This window comes from Brachycentrus maculatus, unplaced genomic scaffold, assembly GCF_059751285.1.
Source record: "Brachycentrus maculatus isolate JH-2025_06_01 unplaced genomic scaffold, ASM5975128v1 h1tg000223l, whole genome shotgun sequence".
NCBI classification, from domain to species: domain Eukaryota; kingdom Metazoa; phylum Arthropoda; class Insecta; order Trichoptera; family Brachycentridae; genus Brachycentrus; species Brachycentrus maculatus.
The window spans coordinates 242,140-254,873 of record NW_028280974.1 but is presented as its reverse complement, the minus strand read 5'-3'; the positions used below and the strand labels follow the sequence as shown (position 1 = coordinate 254,873).

Sequence of the window (12,734 nt, the reverse complement as noted above, 5' to 3'; positions counted from 1 at the left end):
TTTAAATAAATATTAGAGTGTGAAATCACTAATATTTATTTTCAACCCCCTCTGGGAATCGAACCCAGGACCTCCAGGACGGTAGCTTAACGCGCTAATCATCACACTACGGAGGCGGACAAGTCTACTAGCGTCAAACAAAAGAATCTCGATTAAGCATCCAGATGGCATAGTGGTAAATAAATAGTGTATTTTATTGGTCTAAACTAAAAAATCCCTATTTTTTCCTAAAATTACTTTTAAATTGACACCATAACATACAATTATAATTATCAAAATATTTACACCACCAATGAAAAAACTTTGAAGTATTTTTTACTCAAAGTTTTATTTATTTTTTTAATTCGCTGAAGAAGTTAGATTCTGCACAAACTTCATGATAAATTGAACAATCGTTGTTTGAAATAATTAGTTTATTTACCACGGCAAAGTATGGTACAACTGAAGCAAACTATGGTCCAAAACACACGCTCAATAATTGCAAAGCAAAAATTTCTAAAACACATTTTATATTATCAAAACACATTAATCTGAGCACCATTACAAATAAAAAATTCAGTAAACATTTTGTAATGTTCTCAACACCATGGACAAAGGAATAATGGGATAAGTTTTACATGATTCTCGATAATGTAACAATATTGAAATCTGAACAGTCAATAAGGTAGATAAGTGCACGAGAGTAAAGTCAATAGTATTCGGTCAATGTTCAAAGCCAACGGGCAAAAAAATGATACAGATTGCCCAGTTATCTATCACTGAACCAATAGCATGCAGATTATGTCAAAATGAATCAATTTAACAGGAACCCCGATCGAACAATACTATATTAACCTTTTAACCGCGTTCACTTTGTTCCTAACAGGAGCGATTACTTTTATCATGTATTTAGTTAAGAAACAATTTATTTTCCTAAACAAAAAGGTTCAATGGGATTCATTGTGCCTTTTTGGTACTCTATAATACACTTGTGTCACATTATTCTAGAAATATATCGTAATATAAACAAATAAGATCGTAACATAAATAAATCAAAGCACGCATCGTGTGTCACTCTTACCCACTGGCGATGCGTAGCGGCGAGAGTGAGACAGATATAGGGTATGATTATGGCGCGGACTAATTACCGACCGCAAGAAAAATCAGGGATCTGTTCTTTTATTTATCCTTGTGATGTTACAAATTATTAGTCAGATATTTCAACAGATGTCATAAGGCCAAGGATTGACGTATTATTTTATCCAAAGTTCCACACCATGAAAAAATCCCTCTAAGTTGAACTGAGGTTCGAAACTTGGAGTAAAGTAAAAACACAAACGGTTATGTCAGCCGCGTACAGGGAATGTTTTATGAAAACACATACGGTTATGCGAGCCGCGTGGATCCGGTTAATACATTGTCTGTGGGAAACGCTTAAAAGCGTATCTTACATACTGTTGGTAGAGAGCGGGGGTGCTTATAAGCACTCTATTGCTTACTTTTTGTAGAGCGTGAGACGCCAAAAAAAATTACAGATCGAAATTAAGTTCGCGTTTGCTTGTGATTAGTATACAGAAGGTCGGGCGGCAGACTGAGTATAATTAGGGTCGGGATTAATGAAAAATCCACCCGACAACAATATGTTACTATCAAATTTGTAAGGGAAGATGGGAAAGTGGCATTGTGCCACAATGTATATTTTTATCAATTTTATTTAATACAGTTACATTTTTTTAATACTATTTGATACATTTCTTTACATTTATACACATCGCTCACTCCTTTCAACAATGTCATATATCAAAAATTTACAATTTTCAGTTGTTCTCGGAATGCCTAGAAAATGTACTATATCCCAGCAAACGCGGCATATTTTTTATATTTACCCGCTACAGGGCAGAAAGTGTTGTTTTTGCATTTTATAGAAAAGTTATTTTTGTTTAATTATTTTTTTTTTTTATATACTAAATATTTTTCAAATGCAGAAAAAACCTTCCGGTTTTACCTAAAAATGTTCAATAAGTGGCTTGATATTTATTTTTAATACATTTTAATATATACTTAAACTTTAAAAACGATCTCATGAAAAATCAAGTTTTTTGATTTATAATATTGTTGAAAGGGGTGAGCGACATGACAAACTTATAATTTTAGTTTTGCTGTGCCTCTCCAAGAAAGAGACTGAGCACTTGTGCTTGGAGAGGGACTTACACTCAAAGTTTATTGATTCATTTGATTAATGGTATAAGTCTTTTTCTTTTCATATTATTTTTTGACATCTCATCAAAGATGAAGAAGAATATGGAAGTCTGGGCATTAACGGGGCTGACGACCGTCTTAGGCTGGTTTAAGTGATCACTTTACACACGTGTAACATTCACCAATTCTACCCATTATTCTTTTTTTCTTTTATACATTTTTTAAGGTTCACATGTAATAGGCATTAATTTTTTTTATTTCTTTAGGGAGTAAGTAAGGGAAGTGTAAGAGTGATGAGGGGGGACAGTCTCACCGGAGGCCTTGCGGCTGCGCAGGGGGTAGGCGCGGCGGCGGGCGGGCGGGGCGCGGCGCTTGCGCGGCGGGCTGGCGCCGGCCGCCCGGGGGCTGGAGCGCTTGCGGCCGCGCGGCGAGTACAGCGAGTGGTCCGAGTCGGGCGGCTCCGACGCGGTGCTGAGCGGCGAGCGCGCGTAGTCGCGCTCCTCCAGCGGCAGCAGCGAGCCGCCGGGCCGCGCGGTGCGGGACCGCGTGCGGTGCGCGGGCGGCGGCGACGCGGCCCACCGGCGCCCGCCCTCACGCCTGTGTCTGCAAACATCACAACGCATTAACATCAAGTACATGCACTACCTCAACGGTCCTTATCAGCGCAATTGAGGTAGTATTTTACAAAAATGGCACTACATAAATTTTACAAATTTATTGCCATTTATCATTTTCACTATGGAAGTGGAAGGGACTGACCAGAGACATTTTGTCGTAATGTAACATGTTATGATGCGAGCATTCGTATAGTCAGTACAGTGAGCCGAGCTGCTCGCCACTCGTTACTCGTTACTCCATTAACGCGTGCCGTAATGTAAAATGCTCGCCGCGAATGTTATGTTATGACGAAATGCTCCGGTCAGTCCCTACTTTATAAGAAACAATGCTGAACACATAACCTTTCCGGGAGTACAATAATTTATGTCCGACTTTCTTTAAAGTTGATTCGTATTACATAAATAAAAAAATCACAAAATCATGAAGATAAAAAATAATAATAATAAAAATAAAACTCACCATCTCTAGGTTTTATTTTATGACAAAATTACATACAAATATCCACAGACGTCATTGACTATTCAAGTTACATCATACCAAGAGACAGACAGATTTGGAAGTTTATCAATGTCGATACTCCTTTGAGGAAAAGTCGCACCGACATTAATTTACGTCCATACTCCCAAAAAAGTTAAGAAAAATATTAAGAAATTCATTGATCTTGTCTGATTTTCTAAAACAATTACAAGTTATATGATACAAAAACCACCCCCAGCAGCAAGCAAAAGAGACAATGGTGATGATTAGTGTAATAATATAGTTGCACCCAAAGATACGCCTATTATTATTATTTTTTTTTTTATTTTTTTTTTTTCATAATACATAGATACATTCAATATACATATTCATTTCATATACACATTTATTATACGTATTACGGCTCTTTAGGCATGGCCTGTGTTGAGCCGAATACTAACATGGTAATACAAAGTTTATATATTTTTTTTAAAAATTTTAATATATATATATATATATTTTTTAATGATTAGATTATAAACTTAACATACAGGATATACAAAAATAATTTATGTTTTAAGGTTTTTCAATGTGATAATTACACCTGGACTTTAATTAATTCACTTTCCACCTTGTCCCTTCCAATGTTAAGTAACCATCGATTATGAAATGTCCAGTATTTAAGGGCCATCTTCTTTTAAATTCTGCAAAACTATTCATCACTTTTAATATCAAGAAGTAGCTAAAAAAAATTATTCATTTGTCACCCATACAGATTTAGCTTCCAACAGCACTGAAAATCAAATATTGTAATATATGGGTAACACAATACCTGTATGATTTCAGTGTGTCTGAACAATGGGAACTAATCTACAATTTATCATTTCAGTGACTTATACAGTTTGCTTAGTGTGCAATGTTTAAATAGTGAACATATACATGTATATAGCGAGCGCAACATCTCAAATGAGATGTTGCGTTACCTATCTTATGCACTCATGGATTACTTTAACAAGAGCAAATAGTGCTTCACGTCTCCCCAATAGATGGAATCGTAAATGGCGATCATTCAGCCTTAGAAATTTGCTTTAAATTTCAGTAAACTGTTGGATTGTGGAGCCATGATATCGTATAGACAGAGAATTTCTAGAATTGACTACATACTACTCTGCCACCATTTGAATTCTTATTGGTACTTTATGCCAGGTTGGTCTCTGTGTCTTGGGACGGTACACACAGAGAGTTTAAGCATAGCAGACAACCACCGGTAGAGAGCGGCAAGCGTAGGATGATTCAGTGTAGAGCAGTGGTTCTTAACCGTGTTGGAGGTACCGAACCCCACTAGTTTCATAAGCGCGTTCACCGAACCCTTAGTTGGAATATTTTTTTTATTGAAATAGTATGAAGGTATAAAAATATTAAGAAACGTATCACACAACGTACCATCACGACAGTTAAAATTCGATTATTGGGCGGCAGTGTGGACAGGAAATGATCACTTCTCCATTCTATGTGATTCCCCGATTTCGTAAATCACATTTTGTAAATCTCAACGACAACACGTTATGACAATAGATCTAGTACATTTGTTGCGACTTATTTGAAGTCCCATTCCAGTAAAAAAAATATAGGTACGATACGGAGTATGTGCATTGTTTTAGCGTTTGAGCTCTTGTATATATTTATATATTCCTTTCAAATAATATACTAGATCTATTGGATAAATGAATATATCGTACGTCATATCATTTTCATAATATCGTACAATAAGTCGGGTGTGTGTTTTGACCTCCGCCGAGAGACTGATTCACCGAACCCCTGAAGTTCGATCGAACCCAGGTTAAGAACCGCTGGTGTAGAGTAATTGACACCCAGCATGAGTATAGAGAGAAAAGATGAACTGGACAGTGAGATGGACAGAAGGACATCGACGCAGGCAGTGCAGGAGACCTTCACCCAGCAGTGGGCGGATACAGGTGAAGAGTGATGAGGACGGGTACCTGGCGGACTCCCTCGCTGCGAGGCGCGGCGCGGCGTCCTGTTCGGCCATAGGCGGCGCGGCGCACGGGGGCCGGGGCTGGCCGGGCGGCAGCCGCTCCGCACAGCATGCCACGCGGGCAGGCACGCTTCCCTCGCGCTGCGGCTGGTCGCGCGCTCTCCCGGCTGCGGCTCCGCCAACTGCAACACCCCACACTCGGTTACGCCCATTCTACTAACCTAACCTACCTCCAGACTCTCCACTCGGTATTAACACAACATTTTCAGTGTGTTCAAATACTTGGTCACAAATCTGGTTTATCTCCGTTAAGAAGTTATGTATTACATTTTCGACATCTTGAAAGGTGATCAGCCCTTCGCTTCAAGTACCAGTTCAGGGTGATATTGAATAATATTAGAGTGAAAAAATCACTTATGTATATTTGTCTGCCTCCGTAGTGTAATGGTCAGTACGCTCGGTTACCGTTCTGGAGGTCCCGGGTTCGATTCCCAAAGGGGGGTCTAATAATTATAAGTGATTTTTTCACTCCAATATTTATTCAATATCACCCTGGACTGGTACCTGAAGCGGAGGGCTGATCACCTTTCCTTTGTGTGTTAACGATCAATATAACACTGTGTTTATATGATGCAGTGCCCTATGCACCTTATGGGGTGCGGATAAGGGTTCGAATGAACAAATATTTATTTGACCCTTCCCCTGGGAATCGAACCCGGGACGGAAGAACGGTAACCGAGCGTGCTGACCATTACACTACGGCAGCGGAGATATAGTACGGCTGTCCAAACTCAAAACACAGTAAAGGACATTTTTTTTGTAGCACGTTTTTTTGCCTTTTTGGACTAAGTAGATTCTACTTAGTCAAAAATGCAAAAAAAACGTACTACAAAAAAAATGTCCCTTACTGTGTTTTGAGTTTGGACAGCCGAGTAGTGAGTGAGTGCCCTTGGGAATTTATGGATGCATTCATTTGACGATGCTCGCATTTGACAAGACACTTGAATGAACAACCCGGCAAGAGTTTGGAGGTACCTTTACATAAATTATAATTCAATTCAATTTGTTTTAGTATATAAGCATGCGAAAGCCAAGTTAAAATAGCGGAAGAGAGTGAAAAAGGCTGAAAGAATAGTGCGATGATGACTTATAAGATATTTAGGTGTAATATTTTTATACCATACCCTTACCCTTTTACTCCCTTCCTCGCACTCACACACTCACAAAGCAGAATGCGTCATCAGATTTCGTGTTAAATTTATCCACACATTGCACTTCCCAGAATGGTCAAAAGTAATGTCAGACTTCTACAGTCTAAACAGATATGACGAGTGATCAAGTTACAGGGTATATCTTGTTTTAAAACCAACAGGTATTTTGATACAATGTATTCCTGCTACACAAACAATTCATAAACAATGATATATTTATTGTGAACAGCACTTTTTTGCGATAAGAACACTTGTTCGAACAGTGTTTTTTGGCACTAAATAATATTTTCATTAATTGATTCGGCAGTCACTTTGTGATAATATCTAATTCCATATTAGTATCCGTTTTTAATTCATGTTTTACTTCGTAAATACCACTATTTCTTAAAATCCATTGTGAAACGTGTTTCCTTGCATTCTGCATCATTTTCAAACATGGTGTTTGAAAAGGATGTGGAATGCATCGTGTCACATTATATTTAAAGAAATAGTGATATTTACCAAATAAAACTTAAATAATACTAAAATCATTTTTATTTTATTTTATTTGTTCGGGAATTCTCTCCTTCTCCTTCCTGCAAAATCTTCTTTTTATACCATACCCTTACCCTTTTACTTCCTTTCTCACACACACACACAATCCTCTTTTTTTATTTTCTTTTTTTATCTCTTAATGTTTTAATGGTAATTAACATAAATTTGGAATTGTTTAATTGCCTTTGTTTTTATTAATGTAACTATTTTTTTATTATATACTTTTTAAATGTAAAGCTGTACCCGAAAAAATAAAATAAAAATAAAATAAATAAAAATATTAAGTGGGTCATTCATAAAATAAGGTTCCCAGATTTGTTTTAATATGTAGCTTTATTGTTTTCCTTAGCATTATGCATCATTTTAAAGTTTAAAATTTAGTCTATTTTACTACATTATCCCCGTTTCTGTCTAAACACTTTTTCAGACGATGCTAGAACTTTAGTATCCCCAAACATAGCTTATTTCAAGAAAATATTTGTTTTAACAAAAATCCTTTTTTCTCTCTGCATTCCACATAAGTAAAATGGACAATATTTTGATTGCAACCAACTCTACTCAATTATAGTGCGACGCGTAAGCCTCTAAAGACGTCAGCCTAGTTATGGCATTTTCAAACGAATGTCAAACATTAGTTTGAAAATGCAATAACTAGGCGAAACAATTGTCACAATATTAATTTTTATGTGTTTTTTTTTTAATAAAATACAACTTAGAAGACTCAAAAAAATCTGTGTTTGATTTTAAATGAATACATAAAATAAAATGGAGTTCTACGAATAAAACGCCAAATCAATAAATAAAATAAAATCAAATTTAAAAAAGGGGATCGGTTATATTGAGGTTTTACTGTATATAATAAAAGAAGTAAATAAAATGCTTAGAATTAGACCGATGTGAAATTTAGTTTGTATGAATTTTCATACATAACTTACAAACATCAATCATTCTAACAATGGAGTGTTTCATACGGAAGCATAAGCTCAATATGCAAAAATAAATAAGTTGTAAAAATGATGACAAGATAAAATGTCTTAAATGTGAGATCATTATTTTTTTTTTTTATTCGGGAATTGTACTACTACTACCATCACGCCGTTTCTCCGCAGGGGTAGGCAGAGAGGATGGAACGCCACACTCTTCTGTCCTGACATACACTCCTCGCCTCCTTCACATCAATACATCATACATGCCCTCCGATTACGCAGACTTTTGACAAGCTTACATATAACAAAAATGATATAATAAACAATAGTTACATTAACAGTAAAAGACATTACATTACATTAACAAAAAATAGTTTTAAAAAAAAACTTAAAAAAAGCCAATTAAACAATTCCACATTTATGTTATAAAACTATTGAAAAAAACATTCAGAGATTAAAAAAAGGGTATTATATAATATAATAGATTTAGCAGGAATGAGAAGATATAGTAATAAAATGTTAACAGTAATAAAATTTAATACTAATATATGTTCCATTTAAATATACAATTCAAGGGTGTATTGTGTAATCGAATGCAGATTTTTCTCAAGGATTCTCATTCATAAATGGGTAGTGTAAAGTATAAACATAGTTGCATTCAATTAATTGTTGGCTTGGTTTATAATTCTAAAATAAACTTTGATTCAATTAGTTTTAATAGCCGTACTACAGGAAGTTTTCTCGGCAGATGCTCGTCCATTGATATGTCATATCTGCATACTTTCTTTTGAACATAAATATGAAAGAAGTACGTCATACTTTTGGACTAAGTAGAATCTACTTAGTCCAAAATTTGTCCGCCTCCGTGGTGTAATGGTCAGCATGTTTAGCTACCGTGCTAGAGGTCCCGGGTTCGATTCCCAGGGGGGGGGTGAAAATAAATATTGGTGATTTAGCGCTGTAATATTTATTTAATATTACCCTGGACTGGTTCCTGAAGCGCAAGAGTGATCACCTTGCCTTCATGTAAGTAATGATCAAGATAACACTGCATCAATTTGATGCAGTGCCCTATGCACCATTAGGTGCGGATAAGGGTTGTAGAATCTACTTAGTCCAAAAATGCAAAAAAAACCTACTACAAAAAAATGGCCCTTACTGTGTTTTGAGTTTGGACAGCCGACTTGTTTCGATGCATTCCACATCATCATATGGTTTTTGAAAATAATATAAAATGGATCGAGACACGTGTCACAATAGATAGAGAAATAGTGGCATTTACTTAGTAAAACTTACAATGATTAAAGAAAACACTTCGTTTTTTACCACTTGAGTTTTATTATAGACTACATGTTTCAGAAGTTAAACTTCCATCATTCAGGTCTGTATAATAACTAAAATATAAAATATAAAATTGTTCTATAAATAAGGAGAGGGGAAAGTAAGGGGAAGGGGTTAGTCAAGGGACGGAGTTTGAAAACAAAGGAAAAATGGAAAGCAATGGTGAAGAATTTTGAAACAATATATTATTTAATTTTTTTTTTCCTTTGTTTTCAAACTCCGTCCCTTGACCAACCCCTTCCCCTTACTTTCCCCTCTCCTTATTTATAGAACAATTTTATATTTTAGTTATTATACAGACCTGAATGATGGAAGTTTAACTTCTGAAACACGTAGTCTATAATAAAACGCAAGTGGTAAAAAACGAAGTGTTTTTTTTAATCATTGTAACATGTCTTACCACAAAGTTAATGCCGAAACAATAAATAAAATAGTAAAACTTAAATAAAAATTGGAGTTTTCATATGTAATCAACCTATAGAAATCATTGAAAGAAGTTGAAAATCATTTAAACTTGAATATTGGAATATTATTTCGAGAAATAATATATCAATATGATCCACAAAGTTAATGCTTTCAATATTGAAAACATTGAATATTGGATTCTACCCACGCTGTTAACTCAATCATTAACATTATAAAGACAACATCAGAAGTAATGCACTTCAGATAATTGTAAACGACATAAATGACGACGCTCAGGAGTGATTATGCAGATGAAACAAGTGGAGTTTCTCAGGTCAGGAAGCTTTTTCATTTTGCATACTCATCTTTCTCCATTGCCTTTCCCATATCGCTCACTCCTTTCAACAACGTCATAAATCGAAAATCGACAATTTTCAGTTGTGCGTGTTTTCGGAATGCCCAGAAAATGTACTATATCCCACAAAAACCGGCATATTTTTAACTTAATATTTACCCACTACAGGGCAGAAAGTGTTGTTTTTGCATTTTGAAGAAAAGGTATTGTTTAGTTTTTTTTTTTTAAATATACTAAATATTTTTGAAATGAAGAAAAAACATCATATTTTTAAACTTTAAAAACGATCTCCTGAAAAATCAAGTTTTTTTTATATTTGACGTTGTTGAAAGGAGTGAACAATATGGCAGTAACATCCTTCACTAAATTATCCTACTAATTATAAGCCAAATTATCCTACTGATAAAATTGTAAATTACTTTATACTTTATTAGATTAAAACCAATATTTTTAGCTTTTCCACTTTATTTTTTTTATTTTTTTTTATTTGACCAGCGACCGGGTTTTGTCGTTACCGACATCATCAGACCAGTCTGATGATGTCGGTAACGACGAAACCCGGTCGCTGGTCAAATAAAAAAAATTAAAAAAATAAAGTGGAAAAGCTAAAAATATTGGTTTTAATCTAATAATATATTAAAATGCAATTCCATCACGAAGTGTCAGTGGATAATATAAATACTTTATACTATTACATAGTTGCTTATACTGATGATTACCCTCAAAATGACCCTCTTAATCGTCTACCGGAAAGCGGTCAATATAATGTACACAAATGTTTTATTTTAGCATAAATTACAATGAAGTGCCACAAAGCGAATGCAGATGTATTTACATATTCCTCGGCTCAATTGGTAACGTGTCTACCTCCATCTCAATTCACGGGATAGAGTAAGAGCATTATAACTAAACCATCCGTCGATTCCCAAAATACACTTGGTTATGTTATACATGTACTTATATACGAGTTTAAAAAAATTGTATTCTTAACCAACTAATTAACCGTCACGCTGCTTCTCTGCAGGGGTAGGCAAAGAGAATACAACGCCACACCAATCTGTCGGCACAAAATCATCGCCTCTTCCATATTCAAACATCTTGTCATTCATACACGCCGATTATTCTGATTTTTTTTTTTAATTACCTTACGTCCAAGTGACTCTGAAATTAGCTACGGCTTATGCAACACCGTTTATCATGACCCCACTCAGGCTTCAACTTTTTAAGTTTCATAGCCTATGCCTAGTCGTGAGTGGATTTACTCTTTTTGTTTAAAGTTACTATAATTTCATGTAATTCATGAGAGAAAATTCTAGGCAAAAACTGGCCTGACCACTTTTAAGTATTTGAAATACTTGATCGTGTCAAGTTTGCACATTCGCTTTATAAATTTGTTTAACTATTCTTTCTTCTTGTATTTATCACTCAATTTTAGGTACTTTGCCAAAAAAATAACTATCCTTTCTTCACTCGTTCGATTCACATGCACACACCATCTCAACACACCTTTATTAATTTAATTGAATCTAGGTGTAGATAATGCTTATTTCAGCCTTGCATTCTTTCCTTATATCACCATTTGAACATATCGCTCACTCCTTTCAACAACGTCATATATCAAAAAAACTAGATTTTTCAAGAGATCGTTTTTAAAGTTTAAAAATCTAATAAAATGTATTAAAAATAAATATCAAGCCACATATTGAACTTTTTATTTGAAAAAAAAAATTATAAAATACTTTTTCTTCAAAATGCAAAAACAACACTTTCTGCCCTGTAGCGGGTAAATATTAAGTTAAAAATATGCCTCTTTTGCTAGGATATAGTACATTTTCTGGGCATTCCGAAAACATGCACAACTGAAAATTGACAATTTTTGATATGATATGTTAAAAAAAATAATAGAAGAGGTAACGAAATGTAATGTATTGCTTTTATGGAGTGTCATCTAAACACTGTAAAAAACAGATACATAAATTTTTTTGTCGATTTATGTTTTACTTGTTAAAAATACCGCTATATATTAGGAAAAAGTTATATTTACCAATTCAAACAAACATTAAAAATTAATAGACATTACCACAAAATGACTGCCGAATCAATTGAAGGAAAAAATATGAATTAACGCATTGCTTTCAAGGACACGTTGTCAACTAAAAACTGTAAAAACCAGAATTAGGTGTACATCCAAAATCCACACATTCCACATTCGTAGAAGCATGTTTTATGGACTAAGAATAGTTCATCTAAAAACTGTGCAAAACAGAATTAGATGAACATCCAAAATCCACACATTCCACATTCGTAGAAGCATGTTTTATTGACTAAGAGCAGTCTCAATGGTTCTGACCCTAATGTATGGAAGTGAAAGATGGAGTTGGCAAAAGAAGGATAAAAGTAGACTAAATGCAGTCAAAATGCGATCTTTCAGAAGAATGTGCGTCAAAATGATGTATGATAGATGTTCGAATAGTGAAATAAGGAAGGAATGCAAAGCTGAGACAAGCATTAACAATAAAATTAAGAAAGGTGTGTTGAGATGGTTTGGACATGTAGAACGAATGAGTGAGGAAAGAATGGTAAAACAAATTTATGAGGCGAATGTAATTGGAAAAAGGAGCAGAGGAAGACCTAGAAAAACTTGGCACGATCAGGTATGCCAAATACTTGAAAGCGGTCAGGTTAGGAGTCGAAACAATCGGCGGGTGTGTATG

General features: G+C 34.9%; 1 protein-coding gene across 2 annotated transcripts in view; it reads right to left on the bottom strand.

Moving 5' to 3' along the window:
* Positions 1 to 12,734, bottom strand: part of ctrip (E3 ubiquitin-protein ligase ctrip) — a 91,268-nt gene that overhangs the window by 47,761 nt on the left and 30,773 nt on the right. For both annotated transcript variants that reach the window (XM_088264323.1, XM_088264324.1), the window contains exons 3-4: positions 5,253 to 5,430; positions 2,492 to 2,781 (exon numbers count right to left, since the gene is read on the bottom strand). In XM_088264323.1, the coding sequence (XP_088120449.1) occupies positions 2,492 to 2,781; positions 5,253 to 5,302 (340 nt within the window). In that variant the 5' untranslated portion in view covers positions 5,303 to 5,430. The remainder of the gene's footprint in view (positions 1 to 2,491; positions 2,782 to 5,252; positions 5,431 to 12,734) is intronic.